Consider the following 24,415-nt stretch of genomic DNA (forward strand, 5'->3'; position numbering starts at 1 on the left):
CTCACATCATCACAGCTCATATCTGACATCATCACAGCTTACATTATCATCACAGCTTACATCATCATTGTTCACATCATCACAGCTTACATCATCATCACAGCTTACATCATCATCACAGCTCACATCACCATCACAGCATCATCACAGCTTACATCATCATCACAGCTCACAGCATCATCACATCATCACAGCTCACAGCATCATCACATCATCACTGCTCATATCTGACATCATCACAGCTTACATCATCATCACTGCTCACATCATCATCAAAGCTTACATCATCATTGTTCACATCATCATCACAGCTCACATCATCATCACAGCTCACATCTTCATCACAGCTCACATCATCATCACAGCTCACATCATCACGGCTTACATCATCACAGCTTACATCATCACAGCTCACATCATCATCACAGATCACATCATCAACTCACATCATCATCACAGCTCACATCATCACCTCATCACATCATCACAGCTCACATCATCATCACAGATCACATCATAGCTCACATCATCATCACATCATCACAGCTCACATCATCACTGCTCACATCATCATCACAGCTTACATCATCATTGCTCATATCATCATCACAGCTCACAGCATCATCACAGCTCACATCATCATCACAGATTACAGCATCATCACAGCTCACATCATCATCACAGCTCACAGCATCATCACATCATCACAGCTCACATCATCACTGCTCACATCATCATTGCTCACATCATCATCACAGCTCACAGCATCATCACAGCTCAGATCATCACAGCTGAGCTCACATCATCATCACAGCTTAGATCATCACAGCTCACAGCATCATCACAGCTTACATCATCATCACACGTCACATCATCATCACAGCTTACATCATCACAGCTCACATCATCATTACAGCTCACAGCATCATCACATCATTACAGCTCACATCATCACAGCTCATATCTGACATCATCACAGCTTACATCATCATCACAGCTCACATTATCATCACATCATCACAGCTCACATCATCATCACAGCTTACATCATCATTGCTCACAGCATCATCACAGCTCACAGCATCATCACAGCTCACATCATCATCACAGCTTATATCATCATCACAGCTCACATCATCATCACAGCTCACAGCATCATCACAGCTTACATCATCACAACTCACAGCATAATCACAGCTCACAGCATCACAGCTCACAGCATAATCACAGCTCACATCATCATCACAGCTCACAGCATCATCACATCATCACAGCTCACATCATCACTGCTCACATCATCATCACAGCTCACATCATCATTGCTCACATCATCATCACAGCGCACAGCATCATCACAGCTCACATCATCACAGCTGAGCTCACATCATCATCAGCATCACAGCTCACAGCATCATCCCAGCTCTCATCATCATCACAGCTCACAGCATCATCACAGCTCACAGCATCATCCCAGCTCACATCATCATCACAGCTCACAGCATCATCACAGCTAACAGCATCATCACAGCTCACATCATTACTTCATCACATCATTACAGCTCACATCAACACTTCATAACAGCTCATCACATCATTACAGCTCACATAATCACAGCTCACATAATCACAGCTCACATCATCATCACATTTATAGTTTGGTAGGATGGTCATCTTTGCATTTGCGCAGGCTTGAACATTGGTACATTTTAATTTATAAAGTTATTTTAGGAAAACTTCCAAATTACTTATATAGGAAAGTTTTATCATTCCAAAGTTGCCACAATCTAAGGTCACATAACTGGTTACAGTTTAAAGTGCTGGCTATCAAATCTGAGGCTGGAAGGTCAAGCCTGTTCTATTATGGCCCCTGGTCATGGAATGACATGCAGACTAAACTTAAGCTGCAGTCCCTTATCTCTTTAGGTGACTTCAAACACAGAATAAAAGAATTGGCCATTGTTAAGTGTAGGTGCTTTGAGAATTCCACTTGCTCTTAATTTCTTAGTTTCTGTGAACAGTATTGAGTATCTAAATGTTTATGCTGCTGTATTCTTTGTTGTATTTATTAATGATGTTGGTTTTGTCTGTGGATTGTTATTTGTTTATTCTTGCTATCTAACCCTGTCTTGACTAGGTCTCACTTGTAAAAGAGGTTACAACCTCAATGTGACTTTCCTAGTTAAATAAAGGTTATATATATATATACAGCTCACATCATCACTTCATCACAGATGGTAAATGGACTGCATTTATATACCGCTTTCATAGACCCATGGCCATCCAAAGCGCTTTACAATATTGCCTCACATTCACCCATTCACTCACACATTCATACACCGCTCATACATAAACAGCTCATCACATCATTACAGCTCACATCATCACAGCTCACATCATCACAGCTCATATCTGACATCATCACAGCTTACATCATCATCACAGCTCACATCATCACTTCATCACAGCTCATCACATCATTACAGCTCACATAATCACAGCTCACATAATCACAGCTCATATCTGACATCATCACACCTTACATCATCATCACAGCTCACATCATCACTTCATCACAGCTCATCACATCATTACAGCGCACATAATTACAGCTCACATAATCACAACTCATATCTGACATCATCACACCTTACATCATCATCACAGCTCACATCATCACTTCATCACAGTTCATCACATCATCACAGCTCATATCTGACATCATCACACCTTACATCATCATCACAGCTCACATCATCACTTCATCACAGCTCATCACATCATTACAGCGCACATAATTACAGCTCACATCATCACAGCTCATATCTGACATCATCACACCTTACATCATCATCACAGCTCACATCATCACTTCATCACAGTTCATCACATCATTACAGCTCACATCATCATCACAGCTCATATCTGACATCATCACAATAATGAAAGTGAAAGCATGCATGTTTGCTGTGTTAGTGTAAATTTTGGGAAGTGCTGTTGATTGTCTAGGTCGTTGAGGCGTGTGACAGTGTGTTCTGACAGCATATCCTTGTTAGTATGATTGTTAGCATTCCAGCATTACAACCAAACCCGGTCTGATTCGATTAGAGCTGAACTATGTGTGTGCTTACCCTGGCATGCTCCGGAGCGATGATTAGGGATGAACCCCCTGCGGCAGGGGTGTGGTTGAGCAGGACACTGTTCACACGGGTGACCCCAGGCCCGACCCACCGTAGCACAACACAGAGTCTTCGTGCACACAATCCCAGTCAGTTGGCCTTGACACATTTGATTATTAACAGATGCAAAACACGGCCCTGTTCTGTAATCTGCAAAACACACACAGAATATATTAAAGACAGGAACACATAAAGAGAAAGATTAAAATGTCGTCTGGGAAAGATTTCACAACGATGTTGTATCATGTGGAACAGAGGGGGTGTGTTAGACAGAAGTGCTTCCCACAGCTCTCAAATACACTGGTGGTGGTGGTACCTGGTCGAAAAGACTCGACAACTCCATGTGTGACTGTTTACACTATTTATTGATCTATTGAAAATGAATATTGATTTCACAGATCATACGGTATCAGCATCAACCCTGCTCTCGTTCTCTATATGTGTACAAAGCTGGCACTGCATGTCAAAGCACGTCATCTTGTTATTTCATGTGTCATTTTGTCATAACACATGTTGTTTATATAAATGTCTCCAAATGTAAAAATGTATTAAATGACTTTTAATATGGCATGTTCAGTAGTCTTAAAACATATATACAATGTTTTTAACTAAAAAAAGAGGTTTATGTGTAATATAGGATAGCCCCCTTTGTATGTGATGTCATGTGTGTGACACTTTCTGCACTGCTCAACCTCTGAGAGAACAAAACCATGCAGACGCACACACAGACGCTTACATGCAGACGTAAACACATGTACAGACACACACTCAGACACACACACACAAACCTGAAGATACACACAGACACATACAGACACACACACTCAAGACACACACACAAACCTGCAAATACAGACACACTACACACAGACACACACACACAGAATTACTTGAGCTTGATTCATTATGAAACTCGTGATCTCAGTTCACCAGCAGAATAAATCTCGGAGAATTTCCGGGAATGTTGCTGTATTCAATTTCTAAGTGTCTGACTCCTGCACAAATCTAATTTAACAATCATTAACAAAAATGTGACTTTAGCAGACACACACCAGCCTTAGTTCACAAACCACACATAACCCTGTATCACTAAAATCTACATGACTGACTTCAACTACATTAAAGTTTCTGCGAGGCACAAAGTGATTCAGTTTCTGATGGTCAGATTGTTTTGGAACAGTGTTTTGGATAAGACAGAATGTCAGACTGGATCAACCTGAGGCACATGCTAATACCAGGTGTAAACTTATGTTGTCGGGTAGGGATGTTAACAATTAATCGATCTTCGATTAAATGTCGATAAGAATTAAATCGATAAAACTTAACGATTGTCGAAAAAGCAAGCACGTGTGTCTGGCGCCTGCGCAAAGCACATACACAGCTGGTGAAAAAACTAACCAAGCACGAAGCAGTTAAACTAGCCATGATCACAACGATGCTCAATGCCAAACACACACTTGGGCTTTTTAACCTCATTCGAGACGAGGCTGGCTGCTAACGCAATGAAATGGCATCCGCAGTGGATCTGAGAGGGTCCGATGACGAAAATCTAAACACAGTTCGGATACTGAAAGCAAAGACCCTCTTCAGGGAAGCCTGCAAGATTAGCATAGCAGCGCTGCTAACGCTGCTTTACACAGGGAAGGCGTCCAGAAGCCGTTTTTAATAAACAGATTCAAATGTAAAACTTAAATTCTGGCAAGAAACTGTTAAACGTAAACTGTAACTGACTGTAGTTACACTCTGAACGCCCGCAACATATATCATTGATCATCATTATTGACTGGCTGAGGCGCTACACGCTAAACACTTTTGCAGGTTTTCTAATGGAAGTTTGAAGTCTTCATAATATAAGCATCTCTGCTGAAACTACGCCGCAGCTGAGGTGACGACGGGAAAAGTGCCCTTTGTGTGCTTTTTGGATATAATTACAACAAGCGGTGTATCAATGACTCGAAAAGCGAGGTGAACAACTAGAAAAATAACACTTGATGATAATGAAACTTTTATTTTGTCATGGACGCATGGACTTTCATCCGACTGTGCAGAGTGCCTGTTATGAAGTGGAGTTTACTGTGTCTATTAGTCATTATATTTCATTACGAGATTAGATTGTTGAATCTTATCAAAACACCAACTACATGGACTCATTTTACAATCCCACTAGCATATGTTATTTAGACAAAATAAAATCTTAATTTGTGTGAGGAAGCTGGCATTTTTACCTACTTATGTCATTGGCTATATGCCACTGCTGTAAAGGCTTATTGCACTATTACTGTTAACGATTATTCGATTGATTGATCGTTAATTTAAATGATCATCGAATATGGGAAATTGCATAATTTGACATCCCTATTGTCGGGTCTTTGGTACGGTTATTTAATCCACTGAGAGACGAGCGATTTAGAACCCAAGTGCAGTTTTATTAAAAGAAACATAAACATAACCAAGAACTTGACATGAACAAAACAAAAGCATAGCATGGCATGAACTCACCAAACAGAAAGATGAACAAAGCTTGACAAAGACAATGGGAACATGAGGGTTATATATACTGACAAGGAACCAATGAGAGCATGACACATGAATACAATAGAGGGTATGCACGTGACGTCACCTTCGGCGAAAGTGACTGCGGTTACGCCCACTGGGAAAAAGCTGTTGTGCGATAGACTGTACTAATAGATTAACAAGAATAAGGTATGTATAAATGTCAGGAAAAGCAATGTCTGGCCACATGTGGTCATTTTTGGATTTTCTCAAAATTAACTTTGCTAACTCTGTCAACTTCAAACAGGCGTAGCTCTGTCATTTTTCGTCAGATTCCAACAAATCATGTATTGTTTTGAAGTTTTTTAAAAGAATGTCAAAATATAAATCATTTTTGAAAATTTGCTCATCCCAACACAATTTGCCAGCACAGGTCACAAATGATGCAGCAGCAAACAGAAATGGAGAAAGAAAAATCATATACAAAACAATGCCTGATGGTTCTGTCAAAAATGTAGGCTGGTTTAAACATGCACTTAAACTGTAAAGAAGGTAAAAAAAAAAAAATTAATCTTTTGACAGCCCTAAACAAAACATATTAAATTATACAATGTAAAAAAAAAAAAAAAAAAAAAAAAAAAAAAAAGAAGGTAGGGCTGTCAATAGATTAAAAAATCTAGTTTAATCACATGATTTCATGAGTTAACTCGCGATTAATCACAAATTAATCGCACATTATAATCTGTTCTAAATTTACCTAAATGTAACACTTTTCAAGTTTTTAATGCTCTAATCAGCATGGATTTGGTCAATATATATGCTATATGCAAATGTATGTATACAACAGCCTGTTTACATTTTCAACAGAACCATCAACCATAGTTTTATATATGTTTTTGCCTTTAGAAGATCTTTCTCCATTTCTGTTTGCTGTTGCATCATTTGTGACCTGTGCTGGCAAATTGAGTTGGGATGAGCAAATTTTCAAAAATTAGTCATTTATATTTTAACATTCTCTATTAAAAAACTTTAAAACAATTGGAACAACTGTTGGAATCTGACAAAGCATGACAGAACTACACATATTTAAGCAGAGCAAAAACAATATCAATATATCGTCGCTGTCCGATGAAACTCACGTATGTTCATTTGGTAACACTTTATTTTACGACCCGCAAAGTACTGCGTAATTACACCGAATTTACAGCGTACCTATTTGTAACAACAGGGTACCTCTACAGTACGTACTTGTAGGTATGAGGGAATAATATTTTAAGTTTGGGGTAATAAGAGGGTAAGAATATGAAGAATTATAAATTATTTATACTCTAAGTATTTTATAACTACAGGGTACCTATTGTAATATTACGTGGTATGTATGACTTAGTCAAGTCTATGGGGAAATTATGTTTTATTTTTTTATGATTTTATTGTGAATTTTTCATATTGACTACTGAATGTTGTATACAGTCAATGTCTAGGAGCCACATCGGCAAATAAATATAACAGCACATCACTTTCATTTTAGTAGCCTATATTACTTGCTTTTACAAAAGTCCAGCTGATTTAATGTGGTTATCTTTTTTTAAGGTAAGTACAATAAAAATAGCAACTTATTCCCTATTTACCAGAAAACTCTTACATTTGCGGACATATTTGAAGTGGTGCTTTGCAATTTTGTCTCTGAAACTCTTTTATTTCAAATGACACAATAATGACCACAAAGCAGCACGCTATTTGTTTATTTTTAATAGGTGTTATCATTGGTGGAATAAAACTTTGTAACATGTGTAAACACAAGTATTTTAGCCAAATATAATGTATGCAATGGCAAACCAGAATGAAACAACAGAAGATATCAGCACCCGCTAAAGCAAACGACGACTACATGCGTAGGTGTAGAGCGCGCGGCCGTCTGCAGGAGGTTTGCTGGAACGCGATCCTGAGGTGAAATTTCTTTAAGAGGTTTTAAAAACTTTCAACACTGTGGAGTACGGCTGCAAGTGATGTGAGCAGGATCCGCATGCTGAATAAGGTAACTGGTTTTGTTAATACATGACTCACGCATTTCAAACAATGTTTTTTTCAAGACAGTTGCCAGCTAATTGTAGCAGCAGGTTAGCTAGCACATAAATTAGCCTAAAGTTAATAACTAGCTCAGAAAACTCAGTTTTTTTGTCAAGACACAGCGAAGAAACATTTACTGAAGGCTTTCATTTATGTTTTTATATGTAATGCAGAACAGCATTTGTGAGACGACATCAACTCAACATCCGAGTGGACAAGAACACCAACAGAGGAAGCCAGCCGCAAAAACAACGAAAAATTGTCATGACTTTTTATTTGAAATAAAAGTTTTGTGTTAATAAAAATTAAGTGTTGGCTTAATTATAGTGTTTTAAAGCTGTTTTGAAAGAAGTTGCTTTAAAATAAAAATAACAATATTCTGTATGTTTATGGTATTTACCCTATAACATTTATAACAAGAGGTGAACAAAGCACCACTTTAGTTTACAGCCCGCAAAGGTAAGAGTTACCTGGTACATACAGAGAACAAGCGGGGAATAAGCCCCACTTTAATTTAAAGCCCGCAAATATAAGAGTTACCTGGTACATACAGAGAACAAGCGGGGAATAAGCCCCACTTTAATTTACAGCCCGCAAATATAAGAGTTACCTGGTACATACAGAGAACAAGCGGGGAATAAGCCCCACTTTAATTTACAACCCGCAAATATAAGAGTTACCTGGTACATACAGAGAACAAGCGGGGAATAAGCCCCACTTTAATTTACAGCCCGCAAATATAAGAGTTACCTGGTACATACAGAGAACAAGCGGGGAATAAGCCCCACTTTAATTTACAGCCCGCAAATATAAGAGTTACCTGGTACATACAGAGAACAAGCGGGGAATAAGCCCCACTTTAATTTACAGCCCGCAAATATAAGAGTTACCTGGTACATACAGAGAACAAGCGGGGAATAAGCCCCACTTTAATTTACAACCCGCAAATATAAGAGTTACCTGGTAACTCCTGTATACATATACAGATCAAAGAGGTACAAGTTGCTATTATTTTTATTGTGCTGTTATATATTATTTGCCGACGTGGCTTGTAGACATCAACTGTAGGCTATACAATACACTTCATCAGATAAGTAGTATATGAAAAAAAAACATATTACACAGACCATATTACCCATAGACGTAAGTCATACATACCACGTAATATTACAATAGGTACCCTGTAATTATGAAATACTTAGAGAATAATTTTCCATATATTCTTACCCCCTTATTACACCAAACTTAAAATATTGTTCCCTTATAACTACAAGTACGTACTCTAGAGGTACTCTGTTGTTACAAATAGGTACGCTGTAAATTCGGTTTAATTACGCGGTACTTTGCGGGTCGTAAAATAAAGTGTTACCGTTCATTTTGCCGATTTTAAGATTTTTCGACAGATTGAATGTCCAGGTTCATTTCCATATACTGTATGCGTCACATACCTAAATAGCCAATGAAAACTTGTGGAATCATGTCATTTGATTTTCACGTACCCGTTTGGTGTCAAAGCTGTCAATCACGCCGCATATCTTCCGCCTGTGAAGCATCTCGCCGGTCTCGTAAAGTTTCATCGAAGCTCAGCACTGGATATAGCCGATTAAACATGACAATGACTTTCCTTCGAGGTAAACGTTTCCCCCGGACGCCAGACTAACATCTATGAGTTACTTAATTACGGTAGGACTGTGCAAACAAAGTATCTGTCTAGCATTGGTGTTATACGCTGGGGATTTCCCCACCACTTTGTGAAAGCATTTGGTTAAAATGTTCTGAAAAATCAAGCGATGCTTAAGACTGGTTTTGTGGTAAAGGGTCACATATGTTGCGTTGTATGCTGATGGTGTGTTTTCTTGTACATATGTAATGAAATTCATTGTAATCATTTATTAAACGCGCTGCTGTTTTCTACGTTGTGGTGCTTTGGTATTGTTCGGTTGAGCTGGTGTTGCAGGGATTTTGTCAGTGTATTGATTCATTGTCCCTTCATAGCTTGCAAGAGACATTTAATACACTTATAATTAATATTAAATAAAGTAAGCGTATTTAACTAAGACGTAGGCTATTTAATAAACTGAGCGTATTCATCTGTCAATATAAAACGCGACTTTGCCATTCTAATTAATGATCGGAAGAACGCGTATCGATCACAGTTACTGTAAAATATGCACGCATGTCCATTTAAACTCAATTTCGGTCAAATGTGGATTATATCATTACACTGGCAAGAATATGGTTACATGTAAATATGCCGTACCAAGTATGACAACGCTACATTCAACTGCTTTTGATATACGGTGTTTTTTTCACTTCCTGAAAAGTTACCGTTTTGGACATACGTGAGTTTCATCGGGCAGCGACGATGTGTTAAATATATGAAGAGTTTGGTTCCAAAACGCAATAAATCCATTTTGACAAATTTCGGTAAAAACGTGTTCGGTAAGAAAGTGACAAGATGAAAACCACTCTTTTCTGTTACAAACTTTCACATAGCATCTTTAGGTTATAAAAACATAAAAAATTCAAATCCATAACTTGATTTTCAAAGATTTATTATAAAAACCACAAAATGCCATAAATCCATGACAGTTTTTTATTTCAAAATGCTATAAATCTATTAAATCAATGTATAAATGTGCATTCATCTTTACCATTTTATATTTATTTAGTTGACTAGTGGTATACACTGATTAAATAATAAACATTAATGGCATTAACCAAAACACTTACTTTGTTATATTAAGAACACTGTCATTGCTGCGGTTACTTGACGTCGTCTCTTTACATTTTCACAGCGATCAGTTGTAAAATGTTTTGGTCCTGCTCGACTTTGAGTAAAATAATGTAATGTTTTCATAAGATCCTCTGGGGTCAATGTTTTAGCATGATAGGCTTGATGCTGTTGGGAAAACAAGCACCCGAGTGCCTCTCGTGGAAATTATTAGATGTTGATGGCTTACGTTTCTTTCCCATCACAGGTTTAGCAATGCAATTAAAGTATCATTTTGTTTTGTTTGTTGATCACAAAGTACAAAGTAGATGAGGAAAACTAGGACTCCGTGTACTCAGCGCGTCGCCATTGTTTGTTTACATTGCGTGACTGGTGGGCTGTAATTTCTGGAATGGATTTATTGCGTTCTGTAAAAAAGGAGGAGTGGCGTTTATCGCATTTTAGGAAAAAAGGGAGAAAAGATGACAGAATAACCCAATGGATATTGGATTTTGCGTAAAATTAAGAATTTACTTTTAAATACTGACCTGATATAATACTGATTTTGGCAGTAACTCATTTTTTTTTTTAAATGGCGTTTATCGCGTTTTGGAACCAAACTCTTCATATGTTTTTCTTTTATTGTTTAATTTTGACATTGAGACAGACTGCTTTAAGATACTGTAGGCCAGGGTTCCCCAAATCTTACCCTGGAGGGCCGGAGCGCTACAGAGTTTAAGTCCAACCCTAACCAAACCCACCCACCTGTGATTTTCTAGTGATCATGAAGACCTTGATTAGCTTGCTCAGGTGTGTTTGATCAGGGTTGGAGCCAAACTCTGCAGAGCTCCGGCCCTCCCGGGCAAGACCTGGGGAACAATGCTGTAGGCTAATGGAAGGGTTTAATATAATGTTAAACAACAGATACTTTTACTCAACAGTTAATCCAAACATTCACTTCAGATATAACAGATTATAGGTCATACCTGCGTGAATTCTTGTCAAAACAGATATTTTTAAAACTGTAATTTTGTGTTAGATGTCTATATATATCGGAGTTGTGCACGGGCGTTTGTATGCATGCGTTTCAGACGTCTGCGTCAGACATCGCTTTTGAGTCTTGTCACTCGTAATAATTATTTTAACATCAAGCAAGTCCTGCAGTCTATTTTCTATCATTTCTGAATGCTTTAAAAACGAAACCAAAAAGTGAATGATGACGCATCTTTGTTTTAGATTATGGATTTGGGATGGTACACCTCTCAGGAAACGTGCAGATAAAGATCATTTTAGATATTTAATGACCATTTACAGCATTGGATTCGCTAGACGAGAGCTTAATGTTCTTATTTTTATGAAAACCTCTGACTCATCTAGACACCGCGGGTGACTTGCTGTGCCTCAATTCATCCAGCTGTGCGACAAACAGAAATTATGTGTTGCGTTAATCGTGCGTTAATAAAATTAGTGCCGTTAAAATGAATTTGCGTTAACACGTTATTACCGCGTTAATTTTGACAGCCCTAAAATAAGGTAAATGTATAACAGATAAAAATTTGCAATTAATCATACAATTAATCTAGATTAAATATTTTAATCGATTGACAGCACTAGCTTAAATGTGATGCTCTTCTGAAAATGCAGACTTTGGGCACTTGCCAATGTTTTACAGCTAAAGTGCGTAGTTACATCTGTTTTGTTTGAAATCAGCTGATGTGCGAAGCACCAGTTGGTTGGTGTGATATTTGTCCCTCCTCTAATGCAATTGGAGACCAGAGTAAAAAAAATTTCCTTTCAGTCGGTCACTACGACGTCACGTCGTGACCAACGAATTGGGAACTGCTTCGCGGAGACCCAGAGGAGGTGCCCATGCTCGCTTGGGCGGCGGTGGCGCTTGGCTTGGTGTGGACTCAACGTTCCCCACCCGAACGTCCCGCCTCTACGATTGGTACTTCAGGGATGCTTGGGCTTTTCAGCCCTCATCCCCTGTGCCTTTCTTTCCCGAGGTGCATGGTGAGCTGACTCAGTCGTGGAAACCCTGTTTTCCTCCCGGAACCGACCACATCAGCATATCCCCTCACCTCTCTCGACCAGACCAGCTTTCAACAGTTCTCGGCCGCCCAAAGCAGACTGAGGCCATCTTGCCACGTCGAAACCCAGCTGCCCCTACCGCCTCGTCGGCGCCTCAGCCTGCTCCTCGCCAAGGGTGTCCTGCTATGGCTACCTTCATTCCTTCATCCAGGCAGCATATAAGAACCCGCCGCAAGCAGCTTGCCCCACCCGTTCAGCCCGCTGGTGAAGGCACCCTTCCTCATCCTCTGGCTCTTCACAGGAGTGCTCGAGATGCACACAGGCTCATAACCCATCTTTCAGGTCTCCACAGAAGTCACGGAACTACAAACCGGCTCGTTACCCATCGTTCTCCCACTCCTCCATCGCCACCGAATGCTCCGATCAGCTTGAGACCCTCACAAAGTCTCACCTGTTCAGCCTCTCAGGTGAGTGTTACATTACACAACACTATTGTCAATGTGGCCGAAATGCTTCCCCCCAAATTCTCCGGCGTTCATTTCACTGTGGTGAGAGCTGCCGATGAGTATGTATTATGTGCAGAGATTTCCGTCCTACTGGAAAAGGACGCAGCCGAGATGAGGTCGGGGTTTTACAGCCCTTACTTTATTGTACCCAAGAAATCTCTCTCTCACCCTGTGTATTCACCAAAGTAGTGGGGCTTTAAAACCTCTGAGAGAGAAAGGTGTGCACATTCTTGTGTATCTAGACAATTGGCTCATAATAGCTCAATCACGTCAAACGCTGCAAGCTCACAGAGACTTAACTCTCAAACACCTCGCTCGTATGGGTCTTCGGATCAACTGGGAAAAGAGCAAACTTTGCCTCGTGCAGAGGATCTTTTTTTTGGGATGGAACTGGACTCGGTCGATTTGACAGCACGTCTAACAGATGTGTGTGTACAGTCAATACCGACTTGCCTGAATACATTCAAGAGCAAGAGGGAGGTCCCGCTTAAACAATTTCATAAGTTCCTGGGGCATATGGTAGCAGCAGCGGCTGTGACACCGCTCTGGCTGCTCCATATGAGACTGCTTCAGCGTTAGCTTCACGACCGAGTCCCGTGGAGAGCCTGGCTTTGTGGCATTCACCGTGTTATCATTACACCTGCGTGTCATCTCACTTTCACTCCGTGGCTAGACCGTTCGTTTCTCCGAGCTGGCGTGCCTCTGAGACAGGTCTCCAGACATGCAATAGTATGCACAGATGCCTCCAACATGGGGTGGGGGGCACATACAACGGGCTTGTGGCTTCGGGGGTCTGGACGACACCCTAGCTGCATTGACACATAAACTGCCGAGAAATGTGGCCTGTATATCTTGCGCTCGTCTGTTTCAGCAACAAGTTACGAGGCAAAGACGTATTAGTTCGCACAGACAACACTGCGACTGTTGCGTATATCAATCGCCAAGGCGGTTTACTCTCTCGTCACCTGTCGCATCTCGCCCGTCATCTCCTTTTATGGAGTCAGAAGCATCTGAGGTACCTTCATGCCATCTACATTCCGGGCTTGCGCAATATAGCAGCAGACGCACTCTCTCGAGCTGCGCGACTCCATCCCCAGTCGGTTCGGCTAATTGGAAATGTTTCGTCAGAGTGCAGATAAATCTGTTTGCATCTCCAGAGACTTCTCATTGTCGCATGTTTTATTCATTAACCGAGGGCACACTCGGGGTGGATGCACTTGCACACAGCTGACTGCGTTGTCTGTGCAAATATGCATTTCCCCCAGTGAGCGCTGTGCAAAATCAGGGAGGACGAGGAGAGCATGCTCTTAGTTGCACCGTATTGGACAACCATAACTTGGTTTTCAGAACTCTCTCTCCTCGCAACAGCCCCTCCCTGGGAGATTCCCCTGAAGGAGGACCTTCTTTCTCAAGAAGGGGGCACATTATGGCTCCCGCCCCCCGACCTCTGGAGCCTCTATGTGTGGTCTCTGGATGGAGCGCGGAGGTTCTGAGTGATTTACCGTAGAGGTATCTAACACTATCGTTGCAGCGTGAGCCCGTCTATGAGACAGGCTTACGCACTTAAATGGAACCTGTTTGTCGACTGGTGTTCTTCTCAACAAGAACACCCTGAGAATGCCCAATCAGTGTCGTGCTTTCATATCTCCAGCACCGTTTAGAGAATAGGCTGTCACCATCCACTATTAAAGTCGATATCCCTGCGATATCCGCTCACTATTCACCCGTAAACAACAGAATTGTGGGTCAGCATGACCTGGTCATCAGATTTCTCAGAGGTTCAGGAAGGATAAATCCTTCACGCCCTCCCTCTATTCCTCCTTGGGACCTGTCCTTGGTGCTGAAGTCACTCCAGGATGCTCCCTTTGAGCCTCTGCATACTGTGTATGCAGTATAAATTTCTCAGAATGAAAACTCTAACTTTCCTCGCATTGGCTTCTGTTAAAAGGATAGGGGACCCTTCATGCATTTTCGGTCAACGATTCGTGCCTTCAGGTCGGGCCCACTGCATCCAGCGTAACACTGAGACCCCAGCCCAGCTTTGTGCCTAAAGTTCCCACCACTCCTTTAAGAGATCAGGTGGTGAACTTGCAAGCGTTGCCTTTGGAAGAGGGAGACCCAGCCATGGCTTTGTTGTGCCCTGTTCGTGCACTACGTGTTTACATAGACAGAACGCAAGCTTTAGGACCTCAGACCAGCTCTTTGTCTGTTACGGTGGTCAGCAGAGAAAGGAAAAGCTGTCACCAACCAGAGGATGTCCCATTGGATTGTGTCAACCTAATACGTTTACTAGATCCTATAGTGTTTGTATCGAGACGGTTTCCTCTCGGGTTCTCTCTTTAAACCAGTGAGAACACAGAGGGTCGACTCGTATGTCGGCTTGCAGCCTCTATTTTGGTGCTGCACATTTGCACCATTATGTGCAAAAACATCACAAAAAATGTTTTCAGCTCTCCTCCACCGCCTCGATGGCTGATGTTGCAAAGCAATGGCTGTCAGCCTATCACTGATGTATTATTTGAAAACCTGTGTAGGCTAGCCGCCCACATTGTGTCCCCTACGTAGGGTTCCTATGTGTGTATAGTCCGTGGGGTTAAAATCCTCCACGTTTTCCCTTAGCAGAGCCAGCTCTGCGTCTCTCTGTCATACCATGTATTGTTCAGAGACCTCTATATGAGCAACCGGTCGGTTGTTTCAAATTCATGTGTCATCCAGTTTAACCTTCTTAGGGGATGGCTTCCGCAGTGTTCCTAGTCCCGCCAGTGTAGGTCACTTCCCCATTTCTCTGGTTCACTATTGTGGGATAAGGAACAGGTAGTGACCGGCCTTCTGCAGTAAGCCTTAGGTTCTGCCCCCTACAGGGAGGGCGGAGGGCTTTTGCAGGCACTGGAAGGGTTCAGCTGCAGTGGCGTTTTGGTAGGGATTCCCAATTTGTCGGTTACGACGTGACGTCGTAGTGACCGACTGAAATGGAACGTCTCGGTTACATATGTAACCCTCGTTTCCTGAAGGAAACAGTTTGCTGTTCCATTGCTGTTACCAGGCCGAGCACTCCGCAAATAATATCATTGGCATTTTGTTAGTTTCTCGAAGTAGATAGCTCTCCGCAAAGCGGTTCCCAATTCGTCGGTCACGACGTGACGTCTCCGTTCCCTTCCTTCAGAGAACGAGGGTTACATACGTAACCGAGACGATATTAGTGAGCTCAGTGTTTTACCAGCGTTTCTATGGGCATCTGGTTAAAAACACAGAGCATGACGCTCCTATTGCAAACAATTAAATAATATGCATCAGGCCTTAAGAAAAACACTTTGGTGTACATGTGTCCTTATATGAAGACTGCACCTGCACAATTACAAGTCTAACTGCTTTTAAATGAACTACACTTATTACTGGGGACACTGCTAAACACTCTGATTGATTTCATTTGTGTCAGAAGATGTTTCTAGTTTTATGTTTTTAAAGTCCAGCATCAAACAAACAGAACAGTCAGTCTTGGTTCACATCTGCAGCTCATCACATCACACACAAACCGGTTCTGGGCGGATGGTGCAGTCAGTTCTGTCTGTTATTTCTTAACTAGTTCACATGCATCAGATGGTTGTTTTTGGACATCATGACATTCCTGTGGAATAGTTTGAAAATGTGATGTTAAGCTGATATATGCTGTTATACACTTGTAACCCTAACGTCTCTAACCAATCAGATACCGCACATTATAACACGTGTCTCACACGTGTGTGTGTGTGTGTGTGTGTGTGTGTGTGTGTGTGTGTGTGTGTGTGTGTGTGTGTGTGTGTGTGTGTGTGTGTGTGTGCATGCATGGGTGTGTGTGCGTGTGTTACCTCTTTCACACTGAGCCCCAGTGAAGCCGTAATTACACAGACAACGATTTGGGGCGACACATCGACCTCCGTTCAGACAGCCTGCCTCACACACCGCTAAAGAGAGACAGAGATAATCTTAGTGAAATGACACTGATGTGTGTGAGTACAGATTATGAGTGTGTGTTATTATGGGATGTCTTACGCTGGCCGCAGTGAGCTCCATTGTATCCTTTCTGACACAAACACTTATCCTCCAAACACGTGCCTCCATTTACACAGCGGATGTTACAGTTCTGAACTGAAGACACACATTACACACATTACTTACACAACCCAAACAACAAACACACAAACATCGTCTAACATCTCACAGTATTTTTATGTTATAAGCCAATCATTCTGCACACCACTGCATGAAGTCGAACACATCAAATGTACTGGATAAAAAATTTAACCCCACCAGAGTGACTAGTTAGAGTGACCGTCTAAAATTCACCTGCATTAAGCAGATATTAATGTAGAGCCCTGCATGCAGCACACACACACACACACACACACACACACACTTTATTTACTTAACACATACAAATTACTTTATCCTAAAAAGATTATATCTCAGATTTCTGTTTATATATGAATCTTGATATAATTTGTATGCATGCAAATGCAAACATGTAAAACAACATTATTATTGGATGTACAGTATGAACACACACAAGCACACACGCAAACACACACATATGAATGCATGCACAAACAAACAAACACATGCACACACAAACACGCGTGCACAAATACACATGCATGCACACACACACAAGTATCTTCTGACAGTAAGGCTTTAGCTCTACTCCAGTGAGCAGTAAGCTGAGGGTGAGGCCTGTTGACTGTGGACAGACTCCAAATGACACACACCCATCCCACACACACAGATCAGACACACAACTAATGTTCCCACCTTTGCACAACTCTATACCATGATTTCCAACCCCCTTAATCCAGCAATATCTAATACCTCTCAAACAGGATGCTTTTAATCAAGATTGTGTCTCAATAAAAAAAACTACATTCTGAGAAACACAAACAAGACTTACTGCTTCAGTTATTATGTTTAGAACAGATCAGTAAGTTTAGGGATTGATGACTGATCATGAACACAATAGCTCATCACTGACATTAAGCCATCAATAAATACATTATATTTATTTTGACTATTTGTCACTCTGCATTATAGACATCACATAACTCATATCGATTGAGCACTAGTAATGCCTTGTTTTTACTTGACGCATCCGCATTTGCGTATTGGTGTGCACGGTGAAAATGATGTCATTGTGGAGTATATGGCTGCAACAACAATTATTTATTAGTTATACATATTCTAACTAATAAATAAATAAAAAATCACTTCAGCATTTGAAATAGTTGCTTTAATGAACTTTGAGCAGGTCATTCTCAAGTTTTCAGATTTCTGTCCAACTCAAATTACACACAAATGCTCTCTAATCATTATTGAAATATTCTGTTCTCTTTTAATAGAAAAAAAAACTAAGCAGCATTTCAGATGACATTTTTTTAACACAAACATCTCTTGTCAGCAGTATTAAGAGCTTCTTTTCTAAAACAGACTATAAGATGTTACTTTAATAACACTGTTTATTATCACACAATCAGGCTTTATTCTATGAAAAATAAATCATCAGATTACTGTAATTATTGGTAAGACTCTATAATAAGGGGCCATGAACCATAATAAACGGATCTAAATTAATTCTTACTTAAATGTGAAGTAATGCTGCATTAAAGGGATACTTCACCGATTTAGCATTCAGCTTTGTATCTGTAGAAACCCGGCAGTATTACTGAATGACCATGTTTCCCTCCATCATTTCCCCCTGAGAGGAGAGATATCTGCATTTTGGTTCTGCAAAAAAGTCCTCCGATGATGCAAAAATCGTCATATTACATCATCGGAGGACTTTTTTGCAGAACCAAAATGCAGATATCTCTCCTCTGAGGGGGAAATGAGGGAGGGAAACATGGTCATTCAGTAATACTGCCGGGTTTCTACAGATACAAAGCTGAATGCTAAATCGGTGAAGTATCCCTTTAAGGCATGTACTAACCATGAACTAATAAAGAGTCATCATTAACTACAACAAGACTCGTGACTCAACCATAGACTGTAAAAAATATGGACGTAGTGTCTGTGACGTCACCCATAGGTTTCTGAAGATCATTTTTGAAGCTTAAATTAGGCGGTGCCAGCTGTCGGCATCTTGGCCGCACGTCACCACCGGGTGTGCCTCATAAGCCTTGAATAGTGAAGCCTCTGGCTCTTTGATCGCCCCCTGGTGGCTGGCTGCAGTACAAGTCATAACCCCGCCCTCTCCATTCAAATGAATAGGACTTTGCTCTAAATAAAAAAAAATATTTACACTTCCAATAAAAGTTTTCGAAAGAGGGTTTTGTTCCTTTCAAGTAGTTGTTATCACGCTGATATATGTTCAAGTGTTCATTTTTGTGATAAGTTTCATTTTAGCTTGTAATTTGATGCTATAGAAACGGGGCGTGTCGTTATGATTGGAGTGGTTGAATTGGTCGCGCGAGCGTTTGGGCGGAAATTTGATACCGCGGCTCCGCCTCTGGCTTCACGGACGATTCCTTCTGCGCATGCCTCGGCTCCAAACTGACGTTTTTACGTAACATGGCGGCGACCGTGGTCGGACATTTTTGGCTTCAATTCATTACAATGGTGGGAGGCGACGTCGCGTCGTCCATTTTTTTACAGTCTATGGTCACCATGCATCACTCGCAGATAATCGAAAATGGGTAAAGGGGCGGGACGTGGGTGGACCTAAGGTGGCTGGTTGCTATAACCACACCCACCTAGCACGACTCTAGTGACAGCAGTGGCTGTTCACCTGTCACTCAAGTGGCCACGCCTTTAATTATGGAGAACTTTAAGGCTTAATATAATTTAAACGAATGAGTTCACCCCCCTCACAGTTGTCATAAAGGGCAAAATTTGCTATACAGACTTAAAACTATTTTTGTACCAGGCTGTAAACATATTATTTTCTACTGTAAAGTTGGCCCATTTAACATGGAGGTCTATGGGAATCCTTTTGGAGCCTCTAGCGGACAGTCGATGAAACACTTTCATATTGGCTTCATCAGAGAGATCAGAAAATTGCCCCTCGGACTCAACACATAAATTCAATGTTTATTAATACATTGACTAACAACTAAAAAACATGTCATGTTGTACTTAATGATGGCTGAAGTAAAAATAAGTTCATTATGATTCATGAACCCTTATTATAAAGTGTAACCATTACATTATAACTGTTAATATTATCACTATTAGCAGTACTGCATTCTTATTTATCTAATAGAGATTACCGCTAAATTAAAGCAATAAGCCCCAAGAAGCAGTGGGGTTACCAGTGCATTTTATAACAGCTAAGGGGCGTTGTTAGGTACGACGTGAAGCGGAGTGCCTAAAACCCCTTTAGCTGTTATAAAATGCACTGTAACCCCACTGCTTCGCGGGGCTTATTGCGTTTATAAAACGGTTACTTCATATACATAGCAGGATTTCATAAAATAAAACACAAATAAGTTGTAATAATATTAGTACAAATATTACTCTTCGGCCAAACAAAGTAGTTCCTCAGAATCAAGTGTGACTGAAACAGAGCGCAGTTCCCAACAAACACAGACGCAGCAAAGACACAATAAAAATATGATTAAAGACTGTGGTGTTTGTTTTTATAAATCAACATTCATCTAAAATATAGATTAACATTTATATCGTGCAACTGTTGAAGTGATGATCAAATATGTTTGTAAGCATGCTTAACTCTTTCCCCGTCAGCGTTTTTTTTTTTTTTAAGTTGCCACCCAGTTTTAGTTTAATGCCTTAGAGAAAAATTATCTTCTTTAAATAAACATAAAATATCAAATGAAAGAACAGTCCATCCGCTTTCCAACAACATCAAAAACCGTTTCATCCTACCTTCATTTGTTCTCTTATCAGTTATCACCTCTCAAATTTTCAGCTAAAAGCGGAGATAATTACATTTTTGTGAAGAACTTTTGTAAGAGATCAGATTCAGAGCCATCAAAACTTACACGTCACGCTAAATCCACCACAACATTTGCTTTTGTATCGAGTGAATGCATCAGTGTTTAAGTTGTTCAAGATTGCCATCTTGTGGATAATATCGGAAATATCAATAAGACAAAAAAAACTTCAGAGAACGTTTTCTCTTTATTGATGAATTGTTTTATTTATTGACATTTATCTGGATATCGCCATAATTGTGCAAATGTAAAAAAATAAAAAAATGATTAAAGACTGTGGTGTTTATTTTCATAAATCAGTACGCAGCAACAGTGGCGCAGTGATACTTGTGATGCGGTCTGAACCGTGGGGTTACTGGGGTATTTTATCACGGCTTAGAACACGTTTCAACCAATCAGAATGAAGAACCTGAACGAGCCGTTTTATAATAGTTAATTTACCTCCAGCTAGAGAACATTAAAGGTAACAGAGAATGAAAAAACGTTTTTACCTTATCTTAGTTGAATGACGGTAGTCTACCCACATTCACAAACATACAAAAAATGATGTTTTATTAACAAAGTTCGGGAGGAGCACGTTCAAATAATCAACCTAATTACCTTGTAACTATGACCAGCTGTCAACAATCAGCAATCAGGTCTTCACCTGATCGGCATCAACAGAAACCTATATAGACTGAAAATCAACTCACCCTCATTCCTTGATAGTTTCAGCATCCCTCCACCTCCCCTTCTCCGCACGATTTGCCTAGTCACCTTACTAACCAGAACAGGGGGGATTATTCTGGGTTCGGGCCTAAGGCCGAGCCCGGAACCCTCTCCCCGCCAGGAGGCGCTCCGGGCTCAGGCCATTAACGAGCTCGGAGCCCTCTCCTCGGACAGCACGCCAAATACGCATATTAATAACTCTGTTCTGAATTATTTGTTAGTGTGAACTCGTGAAGTGCTAGACATTCTGAACACCTCCGTTTCATAGAAATTCCTCCTTTAGAAATGTCTGCCAGAAAATGGCCCAATCTGAACAACGGATACATATTACATAAAATGCATCGCAACCCCCCCCCCACTCTAATTCAATTCCCTCCCCTTCAAAATAATTTGCATACATCCGGCCTCTCACCTTCAATGGGAAGTAAACTGCAGCAGTGTTCGCGAAGTTCAAAGCGAAATGGTGAGTCGCGTTCCGAGTTGTTCTCTTCTATCTGTAACATTTTGGTCTGTCCGTGTTCTGAAGATGCCGAAGTTTACATTCTTTTGAGTGGCAGCAAAGGCAGCCAATCAGCATCAACTGCTTGCATTTCATAATGAAACCTTATGACCCTTAAGGCCAGTTAAGCCTGAAGGGACACCACATAGGTGCAAAACCACGCGTTTGAAATCCCCCACCCTAATATAGTGTTCTGAGAGAGGTTTTTAGGAAGCTTCTAAGGCATTACAGACACAACCAAAATTTTGTTGTCTACATGTCACATAACAAATGAATACCCCGTTCAATCATTCTATGTCACCTTTAAATGACCTCTCACCGGCTCCTCTTGTGCCGGGATAAGTGCATTTTCTGATGGACTTCGAATAAACAGTGTATAAATGTTACATGTGAATCTCGCAAGAACAAAAGTTATTATCTAGGAAAAGCATTAAACAGAAAGAGTGTCAGAAATGGAACCCAGCCTAGAATGGACAATAATGATGTCATTACAAGAAACAGGAAGTGAAAGAAGAGTTGACAGACCCACAGACAAACAGAACTTTGGTACCTGATTTGGATCCGCAAGTGGCTGCAATCTGACCGGTCGGACAGGTGCACATATTGGGTCTGGAGCAGAATCCATCCCCACAGGAGCTACGACAAATTGCTAGAAAATGAACAAAAAAAGAAATGCATTTATTGATGGTTGTCTTTTTTTGTCTTTCACGGTTGCCTGTATCATGAAGTTTGCATGCACATTTAAACCAAAATATATTCAGTAACAGGGAATATCCTGAGAGAGCATGTCATTCACACGCTCTTATGCATCATTATGCATGTAAACACAGTTAATGAGAGGTCATAAACTCTAGGAGAATCTGAGCTATTGTGACTTTCTCTGTTGAAATGTTAACACCATTGACCTCCACATGTAAACAACATCACTCCAGCCAAGACGGCAGACCGCCAATATCACCAAACACAACATGCAGAAAAGTTATGGAGAGTGCTGCTAGTCTATTCATTCATTATTCTTTCAGACGACAGAAGAAAATACAAGCGTCCTGTAGACTGAAACCCTGTGGCGGCTCGTGACTCCTCATCCGAAGGGCGCCAATTCAAAATAAGCGTTCGGAGTATCATGTGTGTGGTTCCCTTTTCCAAAATATGTGTCCTGCGTGTCGAGAGATCATGTGTGCATCACGTGTTTTGTCAAAATAAGTGCCTGCTGCACGCGCATCAAAACGGTTTATGATAAAAGAGACGCTCATGTTCCAAAAGACACTCCCTAACTTTAAACTCTGATTACGCATGAGATTATGCGAGTATCTGCCAAACACGATCGTCTCTTTTATCATAAACCCTTTGACGCGTCTGCAGCAGGCACTTATTTTGGCAGGACACGTGATGCACATACGGTCTCTCGGGGCGCAGAACACATGTTTTGAAATTACGTACCAGACACATGACGGGCTACATACATGTTGTGACGAACTTTGCATTGTGCGCCCTCAGAAGGGGAAGTCACCATCCGCCACTGCTCACCACACTCCATGTCATTAAACTAATAGTGTGCGTTTCTGATTACTTCTACTGGATCACCACATATCAAACAGGAAGTTGACTTGGACTTACGGACAATGCACTGGTTTCCCCCGGTCAGTGTCTTCCATCCAGGACAACAGTACGCATGATGACGTGAGCCGCAAACATTCGGTCTGCAGGAACAAAGAGCTTGTTGCACTTTAATTTGTCACAAAATCTTTTGATCAACTTTACACATTAATGTTCACATACAGGAAATATGCGTCTGTAGTCTGACAAAAAAACTGCATCCCAGAATTGTCAGTAGTTCAGTAGTTAATGAATAATCAGGTCTGGAAATGGCAGAAATTCATTTGGGGGACTTTAGTTTGGGGAGGGGGGGGTGATTTACAAAGTTTTGTGTTTCCTCCTATGTATGTTTTCTTAAAGGGTTAGTTCAACCCAAAATGACAATTTTACCATAAATCACCTGTGTCGTTCTAAACCACCAGGTCCTCTGATTCTCTTCAGAACACATTTTTAGATATTTCTGATTGTGTCACACTTGATCTTTATAATAAAGCCAGAAAAAAGTGAAAGACATCACCAAAAAAGGTCCATGTGCCAATTTAAGCACTTTTGTGCGCAAAGAAAACAAAACAAACTATTTTTTCAACAATTTGTTCTCCTCCTTGGTCGTTCAGAATTGTGTGCATGTACATTGGCAACTACGTCAGCAGCAGGAACAACAACATACAAATTGTTGAATAAAATTGTTTGTTTAATTTTCTTTGCGTACA

General features: G+C 40.7%; 1 protein-coding gene across 2 annotated transcripts in view; it reads right to left on the reverse strand.

Annotated features, from left to right (window-relative positions):
• Positions 1 to 24,415, reverse strand: part of fbn1 (fibrillin 1) — an 82,672-nt gene that overhangs the window by 55,549 nt on the left and 2,708 nt on the right. For both annotated transcript variants that reach the window (XM_073853914.1, XM_055174970.2), the window contains exons 3-7: positions 23,727 to 23,809; positions 22,660 to 22,758; positions 17,016 to 17,111; positions 16,832 to 16,927; positions 3,129 to 3,326 (exon numbers count right to left, since the gene is read on the reverse strand). In XM_073853914.1, the coding sequence (XP_073710015.1) occupies positions 3,129 to 3,326; positions 16,832 to 16,927; positions 17,016 to 17,111; positions 22,660 to 22,758; positions 23,727 to 23,809 (572 nt within the window). The remainder of the gene's footprint in view (positions 1 to 3,128; positions 3,327 to 16,831; positions 16,928 to 17,015; positions 17,112 to 22,659; positions 22,759 to 23,726; positions 23,810 to 24,415) is intronic.

Source organism: Misgurnus anguillicaudatus, chromosome 15 (genome assembly GCF_027580225.2).
Source record: "Misgurnus anguillicaudatus chromosome 15, ASM2758022v2, whole genome shotgun sequence".
Taxonomy (NCBI): Eukaryota; Metazoa; Chordata; class Actinopteri; order Cypriniformes; family Cobitidae; genus Misgurnus; species Misgurnus anguillicaudatus.